The 23,416-nt window shown below is 41.1% G+C and overlaps 2 protein-coding genes across 2 annotated transcripts; both read left to right on the plus strand.

The window, feature by feature from the left end:
• Positions 1-573: 573 nt before the first annotated feature.
• On the plus strand, positions 574-11,043 carry lsm12b (LSM12 homolog b). Its single transcript, XM_017695021.2, has 5 exons — positions 574-757; positions 4,761-4,894; positions 6,283-6,392; positions 8,102-8,228; positions 9,931-11,043. Exons 1-5 carry the CDS (start codon positions 631-633, stop codon positions 10,021-10,023), a joined length of 591 nt encoding a protein of 196 aa, XP_017550510.1. The 5' UTR covers positions 574-630; the 3' UTR covers positions 10,024-11,043.
• A 5,730-nt stretch (positions 11,044-16,773) lies between these two features.
• On the plus strand, positions 16,774-18,943 carry LOC108425935 (leucine-rich repeat-containing protein 17). The gene is made up of 2 exons (XM_017695020.1): positions 16,774-17,178; positions 17,980-18,943. The coding sequence occupies exons 1-2, from the start codon at positions 16,903-16,905 to the stop codon at positions 18,760-18,762; spliced, it is 1,059 nt and encodes a 352-aa protein (XP_017550509.1). The 5' UTR covers positions 16,774-16,902; the 3' UTR covers positions 18,763-18,943.
• Positions 18,944-23,416: the final 4,473 nt, after the last annotated feature.

The following is a 23,416-nucleotide window of genomic DNA, read 5'->3' on the forward strand; positions in this document are numbered from 1 at the left end:
GCAAGTGTGCTCACTGCCCCCTAGTGTGTGTGTGTTCACTAGTGTGTATGTGGTGTTTCACTTCATGGATTGGTTAAATGCGGAGGTGGAATTTCCCTGTTTGTGGGATTAAAAAAGTTTCACTTAATAGAGCACCAAAAGAGACCAAAAGAAAATGGTTCTAAACAGAACCAATACCTTTACTAAAGAACCCTTGAAGAGTCATATTTTTGTGTAGTTGTATACTATTTTAGGATTTTTATATGTAATGTTTTTTGTGTTTAATATCAGCTCAATTATGTACGTTTATCATTATTTTTAGGCTACGAAAGTCCTTTTTTCCTCGAACAGCCCAAGTTTAAGCTATTTTAGTTCGGTTGAATGACTTTTATTACGTTCTCTAATTAATTTATTACTTTTATTTTCAGGCTTACGTTTCCATTTTACATTTTTAACACTTTTGTGGCGGACTAGAAAAATGTGTTTGAACAGTTTTCACGCCGATTTTTCGTCCCCTGCAGTTTCAGCGCGGTGTGTTTGTATTTCGGAGGTTTGTATGAATGGGTGAAATGTCCTCCGACACGCCCCGTCTCTGTCCGCGGTGTGTGTCCGCCGTAAAGCGGCGCTCTCCGGGTTTCCCAGGCGGAGAAGATGGCGGCTCCTGTACCGGGGGAGTACTTCAGCGTGGGCAGCAGCGTCTCCTGCCTCACCTGCCTGGGCCAGCGCCTGCAGGGAGAGGTGGTGGCCTTCGACTACCAGACCAAGATGTTAACTCTGAGTATCCTTTTTTCGGTCGCTGTCCGCCGTCGGTTCCCTCCGATCGCGGCCCGGTTTCGCTGAAGTGTGTCCGGCTGAGCGTGTTTACGCGCCGGGAGGAGCTGCGAGCTTTAGCCGCGGCGCTAATTCAGCTACCTAGCTAGCTAGCTAACCTAACCTAGCGCCCTGCCGTAACTCATTCAAAACGCGTCCGCGGCGAGTTCTCCGGCTTTCCCGGCCGCGTCGCCGCAGTTAGCGGCTTCACTCGCCGGATCCGCTGTGGCCGTGTGTTCGCCGATTTATTTGTGGTTATTGACGAGGCTTCTCGTTCGCCAGCTTCTTGTTCGAATTTCCCCATTCCACCTTAAATGCTGCAGCAGTTCCATTCTGGCGACTCCGGCGCTGGAATGGAACTGCCGTGCCATTTAAGGTGGAACGGGAAAATTCGATTCGATCCGATTAGCCTAGCCTAGCCGCTTAGCCTGTCCTCCAGCGGGCGCACGTTAGCGCGTTAGTTAGCCCGCACGGCTGCGGGCTTTACTGTAGCGTAGCCCGTTAAACATCTGATCTTTTTTGGAGTAAAAGTGCTCTATACATTCTCTAATGTGTCACATATTATATTAGATGTAAATATATTGTTAAAAGCGCCCAGAGGCCGCTGTGTTTATCGATTAGCTAACGCTGGCGTTGAGATAGCATTACCACTAGCTAACATGGCTTTCACCGTTTGTGTCAGCGACGCTAAGTTAGCCATAACAACCTGTTAAAGTTCTTCGGTTAAGCGGTTTACAACCACTGGACCGAGCAGCTGGCTAGTCGCAGGTCATTCATTCTCTTTAAAACCCTCATGTTTGCTGGCTTTCTGACTCCACACTGCGAGAAATGTCACTTAAGGTGGACGTCGTTCTCGACCCCGTGTGTTGGGTGTTAAAGGGGAACTCCACTTGTTTTCAAAAGTTCCACATAATTAACTGGTTAAGATGTAAACAGAGCCGTTCAGGGCTGTTTGGTGTGAAACGCTCTGTTCTAGAGAAACTTGCCGAGTCAGAACTGTTCACAGTGGTGGTGATAGGAACCAGACGTCCCCCTCTAAAAGCTCCCTCACAGAAAGTTCCTTCATGAAATGGTTATGAATTCATTACCTGATGACTGAGACGCTGTTTTATGATAGTTTTGACTAAATTTCGGCCTCAAACTTCATTTGTGGTGGAGAGATACATAATACGCAGGACGTTATGAGACAATTTTTATTTAGTAGTAGTATTATTTAGACTCGTGTAGGTTCTCTGGTGGTTCTGGATGGTAAATAGTGGTCACCACCACTGTAAAGACATCTGAACCATTTCGCACCAAACCGCCCTGAATCACTTTAACATCTAAGTGACTGAAAAGTCGGTGAAGTTCCCCTTTAATGTATGAGTTTACATAGGCTGCTATAAGAGACACGGCATCAAAGTGACCACTTCAGAGGCTTCGTGGTCGGTTTGGGTTCAGGTTCAAATACAGGTTCTGGCCTTGGATGCGCCCAAACCCACATGCTGTACTAGGCTATAGAGAAACAGATGTAATGCATAGGCTGCTGTCCAGTTTTGATAAGTCAGTGTGCGGTTTAGGACACAGCCTTTGGTTTGCCCCGTTGCCCGAATGCTTCAGTTTTGATGTGCTGTATGGAGTCGTACTCGGCTGCAAGTACAGTTTCGGTGATTTGATAAGCTGCAGAATGAGTCTAATGTGCTTAAAACAAACTTCTCAGCTTTACTTCTGTGCTAACGTCCTACTTGGCAAGGGTTCTTTAGTAACAGAAATGGTTCTGTATTGAACCGTGAACACTCTAAGAGATCTTTGCATGACCAAAGGGTTCTTTGCCTTGTGAAAGTGTTCTTCAGATTGATGGAGAATGTGCTGTACATGGTTCTATATAGGGTCTTTTGGGCAAAGGGTTCCTGTGTGGGACCATTTTGGGGGGGAAAAGAGGGGTTCTGTGCCCTTTAATTATGCATAGGGTTCTTTGAGTGTTCATGGTTCTATACAGAACTTTTATTTTATTTTATTTAAACTAAAGAAGCCCCAAAGAACCATCCTTTTAAGGGTGTAGCTGGTCTTCTTTAAATACGAATGTTTATTGCCAATAATAATAATCATAATAAGGATAATAACTACTGTAGACCTTATTTTAAGTCTTGGTCATCTTGAGCTGAGAGTTGGACTGAAGCAGCTGGAGACACCTATATGGAAGTTGTCTAGACATAGGCTGAGCTAATCTTTGACTAAATCAAAGTCAAAATGTTAAGTTTGGCTTACTTCAGTACTGAAAATTCCATGTTAAGTTTTAATATGTAAATAATCAGTCTTGTTCGCATCAGTGAGAACACATGCATGTTTACATCAGAGCTTCTTCATTAGCCTGCAGTTTGTTGGGGTCTGTAACTGCACCCACTTCCAGCTCCTCTCCCTGAGGTCTGGTTTAAAGCGCACCACATTCAGTGTGTGATGTAAAAGACTGATTTGAAATCGGTTTTGTTCAGGATTCGGTACCGAAGTCAAGGTATTGTTGTTGGTTTCAGTAACGGAGATTTGAGCAGTGCTCAGCCTTGCCTATGGAAGAAGCCTAGACAGTGGTGGTCTGTGTTGTTTTTGCTTTGTTTACAACTTTATCTGTGTGATTTTACATTTACAGTATTTAGCAGACGCTCTTATCCAGAGCGACTTACAAGAAGTGCTTTGTCTATCTAGAGAAAGTATCTTTGCTAGTTAACAGTAGGTTAGAGAGAAAGCTGGTCCTGAGCTCAGATACTGCTAGAAACAGAAGCCCATGTTGATCCCTGGAGAAAAAGGAACAGAGCACATTGCAATACATTTCAGTAAGCGCAGTACAATACAGTAACTACTTAACTCGGTGCTCATTTAAGTGCTTTATGAAGAGATTTGGGCTCTGCTTCTCATTTAAAGATGGGAATCGAATTGCCCAGTGCATTGGAATTGAATGCCTCCATAGCTAAAAAAAATTCCTTATATTGACACCAGCATGGTTTTCTGACGGTAGTACATTTCAAAAACTGTCAAATTCTGCGTCTATGCTGCTGGAAACTTGAAGCATCCAAAGTGTGGCTTCAGTGCCACTTGCAATGTCTATAAAATGATTTCAGGTGACTGTAAAAACACCAGCAGTATGTTTAAATCTGCATTGATATCTTTCAGTGCACCACAGGCTAAAATCCCATCCCAGGAATTGTGTGTATTTGATGCTGTATGCACGAGTGCCACTGCTTCCCAACAGAACACACCAGTACCGAGTGTAAACATCCTGTTAAAACAACACCATGCAGGCAGGCGTAACAGATTTTTGGCTTTGACTGAGAAAACAAAAATAAGAAAGTAATTCATCAGTTTGTTTTCCAACTTATATCCTTTTAAGAAAAGGAGCATAAAAGAGTAATTTATTTGATCAAATGTCAGAGATAATGAAACGGCTGCATTGACACTCGAAAACCAATGTACGTCGACTTTTTCCCACACAGAAAATTGATGAGGAATCAATAAGGGAATCATTAAAGGGAATCAAGAAACCCCTCCCTTCGGTGCTCCATCTCCCAAGTTCATTAGCAAACAGAACAAAACAATACTGACCTGTTGATTCAGTGAAAGTGTTTTTTTTTTGCAGTTTTCCTTTCAACCTTAAATGGTGCAGCAGCTACATTCAGGCGCAGAATGGAACTGCAGCATGATTTAAGGTGGAACGGGGAAAATGTGCAGCAGTTTAGCCGGTTTGTGTGTTGTAAGAACTTTTATGTGGAAAACCCCTTTTTATTCTGCTCTTAACTGTATGTCAGTTCTTGGATTATTACACATACTGGAATATCCAAATGAATGAGAGTGCACGTTTATATACTGTAGAGCTGCTCCTACACAAAATGTAATATGGTCACTAACGGCATCTAATCAGTGGTGTAGCTTTAGACTTGTCATCACATTGTGTGAAATGTGATCACTATGTTCTCGTCCGTTTGCCTTAACCCCTCTCCCAGAATGTGCTTCCTCCAGCGGCAAGCCCAACCTCAACGACGTCATCCTGGTGAACTTAGCCTACGTTTCAGACGTGGAAATTCTTACTGACCGCACTGAGACTCCACCTCCTCTAGCATCTTTGAATGTGAGCAAGGTAAGATCACTTTACAACACTACAATTTTCAACACTCTCTGTTTATATGCAAAGATTTTTGCCAGTCCAATTACAGATTCAGAATGAATTATTTATATGCTCACTCTGATGGAAAATCTTCGTTTACATGCTCACTACAAGTATTCAGACGCATGCTTAGAGAACCACTTAAAGTAAATGTTAGCATGACAATGAGCATCATGTGAGTCCAGTCAGAGTGAGGTGAGGAGTGCTTGTGTTTTTATCTGCTTTAAAATGACGTCATGCTCAGGAAAATGTCCTTCACTTGTCCTTATTAAAGAAGGCCGAGAGGAAGACGTGTTATGAGACACGTAAGCTGGATGTCTGTCCCACCGCCGTCTTTTAAAGATCAGAGATCATTTTAAAGACCAGTTTCTGCTCTGCTGTGTTGAACGATATAAACTCTCACTATGACACGATGCACATGCAGAAGTGACTTAAACTTTCTGATAGGGAATGTAATCGGATACAGGCGTTTACATGGATATTATTCTTCTATTTAACGGATTATTTTCAGGATTATTTTCAGGATTACCCGCCTCGTTCAATCGGATAGGAGTTGAATTCTGAATGGCCTCAGTCGTATGAGACCATTCCGACTGAGGTGTTTACATGAATATTAGCCCAAAAGTCTTGGTGGTCATCTAGATGTTTTTGGCAAATGTAAGATGAGCCTTTTGAGTTCTTTTTGGACAGCTCTCTCATGGATGCCATTTTTGTCCAGTGTATTTTCTTATTGTGCATATTGACATTAACTGGGGTATGTGAGGCCTGCGGTTCTTTAGATGTTCGTCTGGGTTCTTTTGTGACCTCCTGAATGAGTTGTTGATGCTGGCTACTCCTGGGAAGGTTCACTGTACCAAGTTTTCTCCCTCATTTTATTTTTGCTGAAAATTCTTCCAAAAAAGTGAAAGATCTTGCTACAACTTGATGCTTTGAGTTCAACTAGGTTTTTGATTGCTTGGAGGAAATGGAAAATTTCTGCATTTGTGGTCTTGTAATGTTAATTGATGTAATTTGCAGTCATTAAATGATTCTGCTTGTTGCCATTTTCCCAATTGTTACTGAATGAAAGATCCAAAGATCATGTAGTGCGCATGCGCGAACGTGCATGCTGTCTTACAGTAGCTCCCGTTCATATTCCTTAATTTTTGCGCGTAACTTTTCTTTACCTTTTTAATAGTTTATTTGTTTCTGCAATTTCCCCCTGGGATCAATAAAGGCATCTGAATCTGAATCAAAGTGTGGGCCTGTATTGTGATAATTGCTTATGTGGCAAAACAAAAATACATTTTTCTCTCAACTTCTTGGCTGCTATTGCTCCGTATAATGGTTTGCTGTATTTGTGTCTTTCTTCTTGTTTTCAGCTTGCCAATCGGGCGAGGACGGAAAAGGAAGACAAGTTATCCCAAGCCTATGCAATCAGCGCTGGGGTTTCAGTCGAGGGCCAGCAACTATTCCAGACTATACATAAAACGTGAGACACAAAAAAAAGTCACATGCAATGTTTAACATTTGTCTAAATAATGCCAAACTAGGAAAAACAAACGAGTCAAAAAGCCAAGATAAACTATTCCCAAATGGCACCAGTACCTTGTGGTATAGTAAACCCTCTGGTGAACCTCTGACCTGATTAAATATTGACCTACATTATTTTGACCAGTATTATTTGTTTGTTGGATCATGTGAACACACAACGCTTAATGCACAGATCTCATTAGCTAGAGGCCTCATTTGCATATCACAGCCTTCAACAAATGCCAATATTGCAGTAGTGATTAACGAACGATATACTGTGCATATTGTATTGTGACGTAAGGCTTTAGAGGCTGAGTGTGCTCTCGTAAGCGGTGTGCCTCTGATCAGTTTCAGTGTCGGATGTCCATGTTCGTGTGACGGTATATTTTCGGCCTCTGTGTTACATGAGCTCAAGTTATGTGGGCGGATTGTTGCACTTCACTAAGCGCTCTTGTACAGATTGTCAGCACTTCATATTGGCCTGAAGGAAATAATGAATTAGTAGCTGTAGCTTCACCTCTGTTGACCTTAAAGATGCAAAAAAAAATAAAAAAATGCAAATATAATTAGATTTTTTTATTTTACATATTTTTCAGTCGTGGCAGGCTGGAGCACTTCAAGGACTGCAGGCACGGCAGAGTAATAATACATATAAATTAATATAAATCCACTGTTGCTACTGTCTGTAGTATGTGACCACACTAGAGAACTCTTTACTTTCGCGGTTCTACTGTGCGATGAAAAATGGACACAGGTGCTTGATAGGGCTATGAATAGTTCTGGATACAGATTTGGAACTGAAAAACGCCAGAATGTCCAGGGTACAAAGAAGTGACCACAAATCTCCAAAACAGCTGTGTCAGCGACACTTGAACCAGCTGTATAATTGTAGGTTAAACATCATTAACTGGTTAACTTTTAAAGATTTTTGCTTTTGCCCCACCTCTAAAACATCATCTCACTTTTGATGATGTCACTGTGCACCAGTGGGCAGGGCAAACTAATATTAACCAATAACTCATTTCGTCTCCCCCTCCTATCATCCCCACCCCACCCCTGACCCCACACCCACCATACATAGTTTTTACCCAAGAGTTCTTTAGGGAGGAAAATGGCTCCATATAGAACCATAACCACTTAAAGAACCTTTTGTATGTTTAAAGGGTTCTTTGTATCGTTAAATTGTTCTTCAGATGGGTGGAGAATGCGCTGTAGATGATTTCTGAATAGAACCTTTTTGAAAATGATTCTATATAGCACCAAAAAGGGTTCTGGTATTGTTACTGGCTAAAAATCATTACAATATAACCCCCCAACCCCCCCCCCCCCCCCCTTTTGGTGCTATATAGAACCTTTTTCCAAAACGGACCATAGAACCATATGAAACATTCTCCATTAATCTGAAGAACACTTTCATAATGCGGTGGGTTCTTTGATTGCTCATGGTTCTATATGGAACCATTTCTTTACTAAGGAACCCTTGAAGAACAATCTTTAAGTGTGTTTAAGTAATTTCACAAATAATTCACAGCACAGAAGGAGAACTGGTTATGATTTCCTGTTGATGTTGACTTTAAATACACTGTTACTAAATATTAATTACTCAGTAAATACTCTGTGATTTGCTGCTCCTGTCACTCATTTTTAATAAACCTTTCTCCTCTCCAGCATCAAAGACTGTAAATGGCAGGAGAAGAACATTATTGTGATGGATGACGTCGTAATCTCGCCGCCGTATCAGGTGGAGAACTGCAAAGGCAAAGAGGGAAGCGCTTTAAGTCATATACGCAAAATTGTGAGTTCCTCTCTCTCGCTTCACCTCACAGCCCTGTGTTCAGTTCAGGACCATTTACTGTGTTGCTTTTCAGTTCAGACATTTATTTCATACCAGCAGTTGAAGCTGCGGCACAAATAAATGCCAGTCAGGCACCTCATTGTTTCTACGTTCATTGTCCATTTTATCAGCTCCACTAACTGTATAGGTGCACTTTGTAGTTCTACAGTTACAGACTGTAGTCCATCTGTTTCTGATACTTTATTACCCTGTTCTTCAGTGGTCAGGACGCCCATGGATCCTCACAGAGCGGGTACTATTTGCATTGTGGATCATTCCCAGCACTGCAGTAACACTGAGACTGTGTTAGTGTGTGTTGTGCTGGTGCGAGTGGATCAGACACAGCAGTGCTACTGGAGTTTTTAAATACTGTGTCCACTCATTGTCCAATCTAGTAGACACTCCTACCTTGTCGGTCCACCTTGTAGATGTAAAGTCAGAGAAGATGGCTCATCTGCTGCTGCACAGTTTGTGTTGGTCATCCTCTAGTCCTTCATCAGTGCCCACAGGACGCTGCCCACAGGACGCTGCCCACAGGACGCTGCCCACAGGACGCTGCCCACAGGACGCTGCCCACAGGACGCTTTTGGTTGGTGGACTATTCTTTTGGTTGGTGGACTATTCTTAAAAGCTCCAGCAGCAATGCTGTCTGATCCACTCAGACCAGTGCAACCCACAACACACCACCACCACCACCACGTCAGTGTTACTTCAGTGCTGAGAATGACCCACCATCCCTCGACCCACCATGCTCTGTGAGGGTCCATGGAGGTCCTGACCACTGAAGAACAGGTTGACAAAGTATCAGAGAAACAGATGGACTACAGTCTAACTGTAGAACTACAAAGTGCATCTATACAGTAAGTGGAGCTGATAAAATGGACAATGAGCATAGAAACAAGGAGGTGTTGGTCGAATCTGATGTTAAAAGTATTCGTTTTCTGTTTGTGGCAAAGTAAGAAGTAAAAACGTTCAAACGGCTTGAGCGTTTTCCTACAGCTGGCAAAGTCGTTGCTTAGCAGCAGCGTCTCAGCGGAGTGATATGGTGTTTGTGGAAAGTTAGAACACTTCTCAACCAATCAGCTTGCGTGGCTGGAACTAACTCCTGTATAAAGTTCTGTAACTCATTTAAGAAGTTCTTCCATAGTAGTAAGGCACACAAATGCTATTTGAGTGCTAATAGCGCCCTCTTGTGGATAACCTTTATCAATATAGATGAAAATCTTAATTATGGCCAATTTGGTTTATATTATTTTTTTAAGTCTTTTCTGTCATAGCTAGCTATAGCATTATTGCAGACGTTATCTGTTAATAGTCTGACTCTGGTGGCCAACTAGCTCTCAGCATTATAACGGCCAAAGACAGCGGGTCAGTCTTACCTGTGAAAAGTGATTCTCTGAGATCTGGTTTGGACTATGTGATGGTTTGTATTCCTTGAGCTGCACACGCCGTCTTTTACCCGGTCTAGTCTTCTGACTGAGTTATTGACCAGTTGCATGGATCTATATGGCGGCAACATTGACGTACAATCCAGGGATCAATGTGGTGTCCACGAGTATATGTCTATACACCAAATACAGTCAACCTTAAAGGTAGGGGGACTGTGTGTATAATGGTTGAATTATCCTATTTTCAAGAGTTGCCACCATCTTCTCTTTCGTAGGTCGAGAAACATTTTAGAGATGTGGAAACTCAGAAGTCGATGCAGCGTTCACAAGCACAGCAAACACAGAAGGACTCGTCGTTATCCTCCTGAGGCGGGCGCGGCGGGCGTAGATCGCCCAGAGAGGGCACCGCGGGCATCAGCGCCCCGAGAGCCGGGCGAGAACGGCGCTCCTCTCTCTCATCCTCCTCCCTTTCAGCGCCGCAGTCAGAGGGCAGGGGGGTACCAAGACCCCAGGGTCTTCAAGATCAAACAAAAACAAATAAAAAAAAAAACTAAAAAAAAAAGATAAATCAGAAAAAGTGAGGGTGAAAAGAGTTCATTCTAAATTAGATTTATAAAGATAATTTAAAATACCAACTATTAAGCAACCCATAGTTTTCCTGACTAATTCCCAGCTCTCTCTCTCTCTCTCTCTCTCTCTCTCTCTCTCTCTCTCTCTCTCTCTCTCTCTCTCTCTCTCTCTCTCTCTCTCTCTCTCTCTCTCACTCTCTCACTCTCTCTCACTCTCATTTTCATCCCTCTTTCGCCTTCAATTCCATTTTGTCGAAAAAGGAAAAAAACAGCAGTCAGAGAAGCTTGTTTAGCTGCTTTTTTTTTTTTTTTTTTTTTTTTCTTCCCTCCCCCATCCCCCAGATTTTCCTTTTTTTTCCTGTCTTCATGTTCTACATGTCTGTATTTTCCGTATTTTAAACGAAACAAATGTGACTTGAAATGCCACACTTTAAAGAAAAAGAAAAAAAACGGACATTTTCTAAAATAAAAGTAACAAAAATTCTGACTGTAATGCTGTAATTTTCACCACTTTTTGCAAAATGCTTCTAATACAAAAGCTTTAATCTGTTCCTGGAAAAGAAACGCCGGACACTTTCTCATAACACCTGCTGTTCCTTTGAACATATGCAGGTTTGTGCCGGACATCATACTGACGTATGACGTGGTCAGCGCTTTGAATTGTTTTTAGTCTATTTTATGTGGTGTTTGTCTTTTACTCAACAGGTTGAACGTTTGGAAGCAACGCTAACATTATGAAAAATTACTACAACCCCAATTCCAATGAAGTTGGGACATTGTGTAAAACATAAATAAAAACATAATACAATGATTTGGAAATCATTTTCAACCTATATTCAATTGAATACACTACAAAGACAAGATATTTAATGTTCAAACGGATAAACTTTATTGTTTTTTGCAAATATTCACTCATTTTGAATTTGATGCCTGCAACACATTCCAAAGAAGTTAGGACAGGGGCGTGTTTACCACTGTGTTACATCACCTTTCCTTTTAACAACACTCAGTAAGCATTTGGGAACTGAGGACACTAATTGTTGAAGCTTTGTTGGTGGGATTCTTTCCCATTCTTGCTTGATGTACAACTTCAGGGGCTCAACAGTCCGGGGTCTCCGTTGTTGTATTTTTTCAATGGGAGACGGGTCTGAACTGCATGCAGGCCAGTCTAGTGCCCGCACTCTTTTACTACGAAGCCACGCTGTTGTAACACGTGCAGAATGTGGCTTGGCATTGTCTTGCTGAAAAAAGTAGTGACATCCCTGAAAAAGACGTTGCTTGGATGGCAGCATATGTGGCTCCAAAACCTGTATGTACCTTTCAGCATTAATGGTGCCTTCACAGATGTGCAAGTTACCCATGCCATGGGCACTAACACACCCCCATATCAGAGATGCTGGCTTTTGAACTTTGCACTGATAACAATCGGGACAGTCCTTTTCCTCTTTGGCCCGGAGGACACGGCGTCCATGATATCCACAATTTGAAATGTGGACTCATCAGACCACAGGACACTTTTCCACTTTGCGTCAGTCCATCTCAGGTGAGCTCAGGCCCAGATAAGCCGGCGGCGTTTCTGGGTGTTGTTGATATATGACTTTCGCTTTGCATGGCAGAGTTTTAACTTGCACTTGTACATGGAGCGACGAACTGTGTTCACTGACAGTGGTTTTCTGAAGTGTTCCTGAGCCCATGTGGTAATATGTTACAGAATGATGTCTTGCCGATTTCTCCAGATTCTCTGAATCTTTTGAAGATGTTATGGACTGTAGATGATGAAATCCCTAAATTCCTTGCAATTGCATGTTGAGAAACGTTGTTCTTAAACTGTTGGACTATTTGCTCATGCCCCATCCTTGCTTGTTAACGACTGAGCCTTTCAGGGATGCTCCCTTTATACCCAATCACGACGCTCACCTGTTTCCAATTAACCTGTTCACCTGTGGAATGTTCCAAACAGGTGTTTTTTGAGCATTCCTCAACTTTCCCAGTCTTTTGTTGCCCCTGTCTCAACGTCTTTGGAAGTGTATTCAGTTGAATATAGATTGAAAAGGATTTGCAAATTTTACACAACGTTTTACACAACGTCCCAACTTCATTGGAATTGGGGTTGTATGTGTACGTCGTCGCTGTCCGAGGAAAAATGAGAAAAATGAACGGTTTACAGCAGAGGCCAAAAATGTGATTTTATTCCAAGCAGTTTTGAAGCATTTCTGATGATCCATCCATCATAAAATTGTCATATGATGTAAAGAGCAGCTGCTCACATGATGTAGAAAAGCAAAAATTAGGGGAAAAAAATTTGTTTTTGGTATGTTTTCCGTTGGACAGCACTGAGGTATAAAACCTCTTTACATTAACTTGCATTGAAAGGTAAGAATTTGGCCTCTTCTGTAAAGTTGCCGTTTTGGAGATGCCTGTTTTTCATTTGGACGGTTAGATTTTTTTTCTTTTATAAGAATTTTTTTCAAGACTTTTATCTGCTGCTGATTCTCTTGAAGGTAGAGCAGCTTAGTCTAAAACATTTCATAAAAGTGATATGACCACATTTCCACAGAGAGCACAGAGTAAAAGTACAGCACTGCGACACTGGTGGAATATTCTGGAACAAAATGCTTTCATTAAACTATCCTTACAGAAACGTTAAAGCGTGCCATTAGTGTACTTCATTAGGGTACGCGTTCAGTATACTTTTATGTATTTATTAAAGACATACTATGCAAAATTATACTTAAGTAATCTTGTAATTGAGATGTACTTAAGAAAAGTATAAGTACATAGTTTATAGTGTCACATCAGAGCCAGAAGGTCCTGGGTTCGATTCCCCAGCCAGGTAACCCAGGTGTTTTCTGTGTGGGTTTCCTCCCACAGTCCAAAGACATGCACAAGTTTACTTGTGGTATTCTTACAGGTATTCTTTTATGAAGTGTAAACTGGGCCAATTTAGTCCCAAGAAGTACTGAAGTAGTGCACTTATAAGTAAACTGAGTACATTGATATTAGTATACTTACTACACAAAGTATACCTGGGGAAAATACTTGAACTTTGTTAATAAATTTGTTTTTTTTGGTTATACATTTAGCTTCAGCTTATACATTTGAATACGTTCTTGCTTCCACACTTTTGACCTGTAGTGTGTATTTATACAAGAGAAATTAAGGATATTTTTATATATATATATAAATTATTTTTTTAGTTCTTCTAAGGGCTTCTAAATGGTTTGAGGTCTCTCTTGAAGATATTTGGGGAATTCACACAGCAGTAAACAGTGGTACTGTGTTCCTCCACAAGCAGTGAGTACAGTGTGTTTGCAGTGGCACAGGCTGCAGGTGCAGTTCTTCCTCTAGGCCTCCACCAGATATTGGAGTTGCACGAAAAGCAGACCTGGATGAAGTTCCCATGGGCGTAAGGGTTAAAATGAGATAGATCTTCCAAATCTTCCATGTGAGATGATTAGTTGATGATAAAGAAAAAAGAGAACTCCTTCAGGTCATGAGGAAGAACCACAGAGGAACTGAGACTCCAAAGGGAAACATAAGAGTGTAAGGAAGGGGACCTGGGAGCCCATCCTCATCAGGCAGCACTATATGGGTCTTTCCTTCATCTGGAGTGGGAATTCAGGTGGATACTGTTTTTAAAAAATCTGTTTCTTTCATCCAAAAATTAATCTCAATGTCATTAACATATTTTATCGTGTATGCATAAAGGTGAACTTAATTCCAGACATACTTCACAGTAACTGGTGTTGTATGAATATGGTGTAACTCCAGTGATGGTGACTCAAGTGACATTCTGGTTAAAACAGGATTCTGTAAATTGGCTGACTGGTTGGCTAATCAGGTGACCTTGTGTGACTATTTAAAATCAGTAATAAAATGTTATATTTGTTTTTATGTTGACTAAATTTTAATATCCAGCCATTAAAGCACACAACACTGGTGACACAGAGGTTATGAGCTGCCTGATAAACAAAATTATTAATAAATTAATGAAATATAGTGAGCGACTGTGACTCTCCTCCTCATTCCTCGAGATGCTTCCTCTGATGAGCCATGGCCCAAATTAAGAGTTTAACAGAGCTGAAAATACTGTGTTAAAATGTAAAATAAGAGTCCTGATAACACCAATGACCAAAATCAATGAATGATTTTGATAATCATTGAATTGAATTATGAATTATTTAAATAAAATACATAATTTTAAAATGTAGTATAACTTTAATGACTTTAATGTTAAACCTCTTAAACATATTGTTTTATATTAAAAATGGTGAAAGTTGGTTTTGTTATGAGCTGTTTTACAGATGCAGAGAAATATGAAACAGGATAAATAAAGAAAAATCTGAGAATCATAAAGGAAAAGTTTAATTAAATCTTGGCTCAACTGTGTAAATGTACAGACTGACTTCTCGGGCTGTGACTGATTTTAAGCATCTTTTTAAGCCCTGAAACCTCTGTGACATGGTGTCCCCTCCAAAAGGAGAACAACCCACGTAACATTGTCTATTGTACAGAAACATTTCAACATTCAACATTCAAAGGTTCTCTATCATGGTTCTATGTGTACCTGGTGCTATTTGAACCCCTTTTTAAGGACAGCAGGTTAGAAGTCCATTAGGGAGCACTGAGGGGTCCTAACATAAGACTTAATTACACCAAGGTGTATAATGAATTATTTACAAGCTGTTCTAGAACATAAAACCTTACTTGATGTGCTCATTAGTATAATGTTTAATGGTTACTAAATAAATCATGAAGCTGGCTGACTTATTGCTGAAACTGATCTGGCCAATTGCATCATTGCTGACAATGATCTTTGATGTTTCCGTCTCTGAAGTTACACCACGGCCTAAATCAAAGACTGGCGACAGGGATAAGCTGCGTCGAGACTTTTCCATTATGAGGGGTGAGTTTATTTACAGCAAATCCGAGACGTCAGTGCTGTTTTATTAATGTCCGCCTGCTAAGGGCTCTGTTTTCTCTAATGGTGCAACTTGGAAATGAAGTGAGTCTGAAGAGCACTGAGGCTTTCAGAAGTCTATCTAGACTGGTCAGTTCATTAGGTGTTGGTAGCGTTTTAGTGAAATTGGGACGTCTCAGATGAGGGGCATCATGATGACCAGAATGATGAGCAAGTAGCTGTAATTAGAACTCTCCTGCGGAACACGGTCACACTGGGAGAAGAACCTGTGAAGAATGGCAAAGAGCATCGAATGCTATTATAGTGTGTTCAAGAAATGATTACATGTTAGTTTTAGGTTATTTTGTACTTCAGCATTTATTCACTGGGGTATCCCACTTATGACACCAATTTCACGCAAATCGTGGTACTTGATTGTCCAGCTGTTGTTGGCCACATCTATACCATATAAGCGGCCTGATCGGGGTTTTCATATTGCTTCACCTTGAAGCTATCGTTGGTGTTCTTGTTCCTGGAAGAATTCACTCTGGACTGTGGTCACTGGGTTACACAGAAGCACAGCAGTTCAGTGGAAGGAGCCCACGGTAAGTCACTCATAGATGGAAAAGTGTTTACTGCTTTTGGGGTGAATTAAGCATTCACTCTTCATTCTTCAAGGGTTCTTTAGTAAAGACAATGGTTCTATATAGAACCATTTGCAAGATTAAAACATCCTTTTCCATGTGAAATGATTCTTCAGACTGATGGAGAATGTGTTGCATAGTTTTATATAGCACCAAAATGGTTCTGCTATTGTTACTATGTCAAACTTGTTATAATAGAAGAACCCTTTATGGTGCTATACAGAACTATTGACAACACATTCTGCATCAGTCTGAAGAACAGTTTCACAAACCAGTTGAAAAGGGTTCTGAATAGTTCCATACATCTGTTGCTATTATGTCAAGCTTGTTACAATAGAAGAACTCTTTTTGTACTGTTTGGTTCTATATAAAAAAGCGTTTTTGAAATGGTTTTATGGAGCACCAAACAGGTTTCTAGAGTTGTTAAGCTTCCATAAAATAGACTAAACATTTTTATAACCTTGTTACATATAAACATTTTCAAAAAAATATATATAGAACCATACACAATGCATTCTCCAAAGAACCCTTTCATGACGCAAAGGTTTCTTTTGAGTGTCCATGGCCTTATAGAACCACTGTCTTTACTAAAGAACCCTGGAAGAAGCATCTTATCAAGGGTATATTCCACAACTAAATTGCAGATCCTATGTTGAAACCCAATTGAGAGCTTTTAATGGAGGTTTAGGCTTAATCTGGGTCTGGCCCATCATTTTCCCTTTTAGGTCTGGGACATCGTTAAATATTGTGCTAATGCTAATGATAATCTACCCACAGTAAAATCAACCATCCAACCATCTGTCAGCACATCTTCACAGCTGTGTCATCTGGCCTGATAATGACTGACTCAAAGTCTTATTGTGCAAAATGGTCAACAGATTAAGGGATTAAACTCTTTATATAATTTCTCTTATTTTATGTAATATAGAGACAAATCCACTCTTTGGAACCAATCCGATTAGGTTGCTCAATTCCTCACTGCAGTCACTGAGGTTTTCTGGCTTGGGAAAAGAGCAGCACTGCCATGGCTTCTGCTGGAACTGCACTGTTTTCTTCTTCACCTTTCAGCCTGCGGGATGGACAGGAGTGAGTAGCAGGTTCTGGCACCAACACTGGCTGAGCAGTGGACTCAGAATGTCCAGGGTCATCTGTCTTTTCCCCCTCGCCTTAACTCTGGTCACGGGTTCCAAACTGTGTCCTCATCACTGCCTGTGTTATGGTAACTCTGAGCTGGTGGACTGCCGAGCCCGCGGGTTCATGCACATCCCTCATGGGATCCCTCACCGTACCTGGCTCCTGGACCTCAGTGAGAACAAGCTGTCTCTGCTCCGGAGCTCCACATTCACTGGGATTTGGACTTTGCGCATCCTTTTACTCCAGAACAGTGGCATCCAGGTGCTTCAGTCTCAGGTGAGGTCTAGCTCTGAGCTCTGTTTTACTGTACGCTACCATTCAAAAGCTCAGACTCACAACAGGAGATCTGTTAACAACACGTCATAAAGGATTTTAGATGTTTTACTCAGTATTTCAATATTTAAATTTTGGAAAATCATATAAAATGACAACATACTGTCAATAATTATCAATGTAATGTATAATATTTTTATGTCATGTTATCTGCCTTCTGGATATTAATTTGATTAGAACTTAATTTGAGATATTTGATTAGAACTTCATTATAGATGTTAATTTTACTAGAACTTCATTCTAGATATTAATTTGATTAGAAATTCATTCTGGATATTAATTTTATTAGAACTTCTTTCTGGATATTAATTTTATTAGAATTTCCTTCTAGATGTTAATTTTATTAGAACATTCTAAGTATTAATTTTATTAGGACTTCATTCTGGATATTTATTAGAACTTTGTTATGGATATTAATTTTATTAGAACTTCATTCTAGATATTAATTGTATTAGAACTTCATTCTAGATATTAATTCTATTTGAAGTGCAATCTAGAAATCAATGTTATTAGAACTTCATTCAGGATATTAATTTGATTAGAACTTCATTCTAGGTATTAATTTTATTAGAACTTCATTCTGGGTATTAATTTGATTAGAACTTTATTTTAGATATTAATTTATTGAAACTTCATTCTGGATGTTAATTAACAACCTTCTGTAAAGCTGCTGTATCAGAAATATGAGGTTTTGTTATGAAGAATGAATACAGTTCTATATGGAACATCTCTGCTCTGTTCCAGGCTCTGTCATCTCTGTCTTTTCTGGAGAAGCTGGATCTGAGTCACAATGACCTCCACTCTCTTACCCAGGACTTCTCTTATGGCTTGACAGCCCTCAAGGACCTCCTGCTGGCTCACAATTCCCTAGAGCGCCTCGAGACTCGCTCCTTCGCCCACCTGGAGAGCCTGGAGAAGCTGGACCTGAGTCACAACCACATTCGGGTCATCCAGTGCGGAGCGTTCCACGGCCTCACCAGCCTGAAGCAGCTCAACCTGGCCTGGAACCAGCTGCCCATGCTCCACAGTGGAGTGCTGACCATGCAGCAAAGGCTCAGTGTCCTCCTCCTGGGCCACAACAACATCTCCAGTATTGATACAGAAGCCTTTACCCCCCTGCAGAGCCTCAGTCTGCTGGGCCTGGAGGCCAACCAGCTGGGGAACCTTAAATTCAAGACATTCCTGAACCTCCAGACGGCCAGCACACACCTGCAGCTGTCGGAGAACCCGTGGGTGTGTGACTGCGAGCTACACCGCGTCTTCAGCAAAATCCTCCACGTTCGACGCCTCCACATAGACGACTACTGGAACATCACATGCCACTTACCTCCACTGCTGGCTGGGGCGTCTCTGCCCTTGATGGACAGCCAGCTGTGTATCGCAGAGACAGCTACTGTTCTGGTCATCACAGCGACCGTAATGGTTACCGTCGTGGCAGCAATAGTGATGGCAGAACGGAACCGCAGGAAGAAGAAGCTCAACCTGGGAAAGCAAGGGAACGAGCCGGAGACTGGACACAACAGATGAGACCAGTGAAACACAAAAACAGCTCAGAAATGGACTGTGTGCACTCAGGAGCCCAGCGAGGAACTCTAAAGAACCTGACCACCAATAGACCAACAACCAACACGAACAAGATACACTGATCAGGCATAACATTATGACCACCTCCTTTTATATCAGCTCTGCTTTGTAGTTCTACAGTTACAGACTGTAGTCCCCCTGTTTCTCTGATACTTTGTTACCCTGTTCTTCAGTGGTGAGGACCCCCATGGACCCTCACAGAGCAGGTATTGTTTACACTATTGAACTGATAACGTTCTGATAGGTAAGACTGGAACCATGATAGGGCTGTCCCTGTGACTCCAACCATGTTTTCTAACCTTTCTAGGAGAATATTGTGGTCTATTGTATCAAAAGCTGCGCTGAGGTCAAGTAGCACCAACAGGGATACGTAGCCTTGATCAGAGGCAAGAAGAAGATCATTAGTTATCTTAACTAGAGCCGTCTCAGTGCTGTGATCCAGATTGAAGATATGAACCAAGTTGTTGGGCCACAGCTTTTTCTAAGATCTTTGATATAAATGGTAAATTAGAAATAGGCCTGTAATTAGACAATATGCTAACATCAAGATTTGGTTTCTTGATCAGAGGTTTGATAACTGCTAGTTTAAAAGTTTTGGGTACATGGCCTAGACAAAGGGACGTGTTTTCCATAGTTAAAATAGGGTTTATACTAACTGGCAGTACTTCTTTGAGTAATTGTGAGGGTATGCAGGTTGTGCAATTTGCAGAAGAGATAATCTTCTCTAGTTCTAGCTGTGGGAGTGGGTAAAAAGTTTCCAGGCTCTTACCAGCACAACACACACCAACACACCACCACCACCACCACCACATCAGTGTTACTGCAGTGCTGAGAATGACCCACCACCCAAATAGTAACTGCTCTGTGAGGGTCCATGGGGGTCCTGATCACTGAAGAACAGGGTAACAAGGTATCAGAGAAACAGATGGACTACAGTCTGTAACTGTAGAGCTACAAGTGCACCTATAGAGTAAGTGAAGCTGATAAAATGGACAATGAGTGTAGAAACAAAGGAGGTTGTCGTAATGTTGTGCCTGACCGGTGCATGCAGTACCAGTCAAAAATTTGGAAACATGTACTCATAGGGTCATGTTTATACTAATTTTTCACACTAGACTAATAGAAGTGTACGAGATGTGTACAGCAGCCTAAACCCACACCTCCAAAAAAGTGTTGTTACTGCAGTGAAAGTAAACTTATCTCTCCAGAAAAAATTTGGTATGATTCCATTATTTTGTTTTTCCATTTTCTTCCGAAAGAACACTTGAAGAGCCATCTTTTTTGTAAGTGTCTACTTAAGTACTGATTGAGCCAAAGCAGGTATTGGATGGCAACTACAACTAATACTGGGCTTTTTTGAGGAAATGTGGAAATGGTTGCATAAACATTTTAACATGCATAAAAATTTAACATATATTGTATTAATTGTATCTAATAACTGCATTTCGTCCATATAGCTCTATATAAACACCCATGCAAAGGGTTCCTAATTGTGTCTTCGGCTTCCACTCAAAGGCTCTCAGTCTCTGAAGTGGCACAAGACCCAGTTAAGACACGGAGAGTTCAGTGAGTCTTAAAACACAAAGATGTGTTTACATCATGCAACTCAATACCTGGAGACCCAAGGTGAACCCAGAAGGACCTTTTGTTTTATTTATTCAGTGTTGCTTTATTTAATGTGGTTGGCTGTGGAGATGATCTCAAGATGCGACTGAAGACAGAAGCACATGATTGAATAAGGACTACTGAATACAAGCAGTAATGGCTCGTTAACATTTTAACACTGAATGAACTGTATCATTACCCTATCAGTCATCACTCTATCAGATCCATGAATATAGTTCACTCACATCCAGATGGGCAGCATTAGACTCGTTCATTCTGCAGGTTATCAAATCACCGAAACTGTATTTCTCCATACATGACTCCATACAGCACATCAAAACTGAAGCGTTCGGGCAACAGGGCAAACCAAAGGCTGTGTCCTAAACCGCACACTGACTTATCAAAACTGGACAGCAGCCTGTGAAGTACATCCGTTTGTGTAGAGTCTAGTACAGCATGTGGGTTTGGATTCCGAGGACAGAACCTGTATTTGAACCTGAACCCAAACCGACCACGAAGCCTCTGAAGTGGTCACTTTGATGCCGTGTCTCTTATAGCAGCCTATGTAAACTCATACATTAAAGGGGAACTTCACCGACTTTTCATTCACTGAGATGTTAAAGTGATTCAGAGCAGTTTGGTGTGAAATGGTTCAGACGTCTTTACAGTAGTGGTGATAGGAACCAATCGTCGCCATGACTACAACACAGATAGACATTTTATTTACCATCCAGAACCACCAGAGAACCTACACGAGCCTTCGGAGTTTATATGGAAAGTTGATGATGGAAAATAGTGGAAAATCTGGAATAATACGTTTTCTATGGGGATTATTTTGCCGCACAGCGCTCTGCATGTCTCCCTCCACCATGAATGGAGTTTAAGTTCTCTAAACTATCATAAAACAGCGTCTCCGTCATCAGGCAGTGAATTCATTACTATTTCATGTAGGAACTTTCTGTGAGGGAGCTTTTAGAGGGGGACGTCTGGTTCCTATCACCACCACTGTGAACAGTTCTGACTCTGTCAGTTTCTCTAGAAACCAAACCGCTCTGAATGACTCTTCACATCTGAGCCACTTAATTATGCAAGAATTTTGGAAAAATAGGTGGAGTTCCCCCTTTAAGTGTTTTATCTATCCATGGGCATTTGTATTTTCCTGTCCACACTGTCCAATCAAACATCTTTTCTACATAAAAGTACCAAGAGAGTCATGTGAAACCGTACGGATGTTAACACGGTCATTCTGAATGTCCAATACAGCCCATATGTTTATATATTCACACCAGACAACAACATTAAAACCATTAAAACTCAACACAACCTGTTAAATAAAAAAAAAATAACTTTATTGGACGACAGTACAATGACATTTTATGTCAGTTGTAAGGAATGAAAAAGACTAAGCGCAACGAGCCAATAAAGAAGCAGCCCTGCAATGGCTTAAAGACAAATGACAGCTGACAAAAATATTCCCTTTCACTCCTATGTACAGCATAAAAACAGCATAAAGCCTTTCAGCCAGGCCCTAATCATCATTCATCTTTAATATGGTCATTTTTAAGACATACAGCAAAACTTTTCTTGTTTTAAATAAAAAAAAAGCTTAAACAGAATGTAAACAGTCCCTTTGATACGTGTTGAACAGCACAGATGGCATCATGTAGTTGCTGACTTTAAATTAACACAAACATAAACCTGTAAACTTGCATCATGATATGTCCATATAAGGAAGTACAGGTCTGTGCCGTTTATCTCTATGGTAGAAACGAATAGTGTTTCCGTGTTGGATTTCATTATTATTGTATTATACACCCATCATAACAACAGGACCACCTCCTTGTTTCTACACTCATTGTTCATTTTATCAGCTCCACTTACTGTATAGCTGCACTTTGTAGTTCTACAGTTACAGACTGTAGTCCATCTGTTTCTCTGATACTTTGTTACCCTGTTCTTTAGTGGTAAGGACCCCCACAGAGCTGGTACTTTTTGGGTGGTGGGTCATTCTCAGCACTGCAGTAACACTGATGTTGTGGTGGTGTGTTAGTGTGTGTTGTGCTGGTGTGAGTGGATCAGACACAGCAGTGCTGCTGGACTGAGAACAGTCCACCAATCAAAAATATCACAGCCAGCAGCATCCTGTGGGCACTGATGAAGGACTAGAAGATGACCAACACAAACTGTGTAGCAGCAGATGAGCTGTCGTCTCTGACTTTAGATCTACAAGGTGGACCGACAAGGTAGGAGTGTCAAAGTCCACAGTAAGTGGACACAGTGTTTATAAACTCCAGCAGCACTGCTGTGTCTGATCCACTCGTAACATCGTAACAGCGCAACACACACTAACACACCACCACCACGTCAGTGTTACTGCAGTGCTGAGAATGACCCACCACCCAAATATTACCTGCTCTGTGAAGGTCCATGGGGGTCCTGACCACTGAAGAACAGGGTAACAAAGTATCAGAGAAACAGATGGACTACAGTCTATAACTGTAGAACTACAAAGTGCAGCTATACAGTAAGTGGAGCTGATAAAATGGACAATAAGCAAAGAAACAAGGAGGTGGTCATAATGTTATGCATGATCAGTGTATTTCATCACAGTAAAGTGTTCTAAAGCTGGTATGCCCTGTCCTACATGTCGCTGTTCTCAGAGCAAAACCTCGTATTTCCATTTTTTGAAAGTGCCCGTTGTTTCATGATGAATGGACTAAAAGAAACGTCCCAAAATTTCTTGGAAAGATGTCTGGTTCCACTGACTTACATTACACATAAACTAGTTTTTTTCCTTCTGCTGTAAAGTTACCATGTTGGAAATAAGGTTTTTTCAGACAACAGTGAGATATTTTTCTCCAAATGTCACTGGATCATTAATCTATTGGTGGCTGGGGGGGGGGGGGGGGGGGGGGGTCATCAGTACAGCATATTTTGCATAGTAATACTGTATCGATATACAGACACCAAGTATCGATATTTATAAATTCAA

The sequence above is a fragment of the Pygocentrus nattereri genome, chromosome 13 (assembly GCF_015220715.1).
Source record: "Pygocentrus nattereri isolate fPygNat1 chromosome 13, fPygNat1.pri, whole genome shotgun sequence".
Classification (NCBI taxonomy): Eukaryota; Metazoa; Chordata; class Actinopteri; order Characiformes; family Serrasalmidae; genus Pygocentrus; species Pygocentrus nattereri.

Coding starts and splice junctions, on each gene's coding strand:
- lsm12b (XM_017695021.2), top strand. CDS start 631: ATGGCGGCTCCTGTACCGGGGGAGTACTTCAGCGTGGGCAGCAGCGTC. Junction 758..4,760: donor GACCAAGATGTTAACTCTGA/GTATCCTTTTTT, acceptor CCCCTCTCCCAG/AATGTGCTTCCTCCAGCGGC. Junction 4,895..6,282: donor CATCTTTGAATGTGAGCAAG/GTAAGATCACTT, acceptor TCTTGTTTTCAG/CTTGCCAATCGGGCGAGGAC.
- LOC108425935 (XM_017695020.1), top strand. CDS start 16,903: ATGTCCAGGGTCATCTGTCTTTTCCCCCTCGCCTTAACTCTGGTCACG. Junction 17,179..17,979: donor TCCAGGTGCTTCAGTCTCAG/GTGAGGTCTAGC, acceptor GCTCTGTTCCAG/GCTCTGTCATCTCTGTCTTT.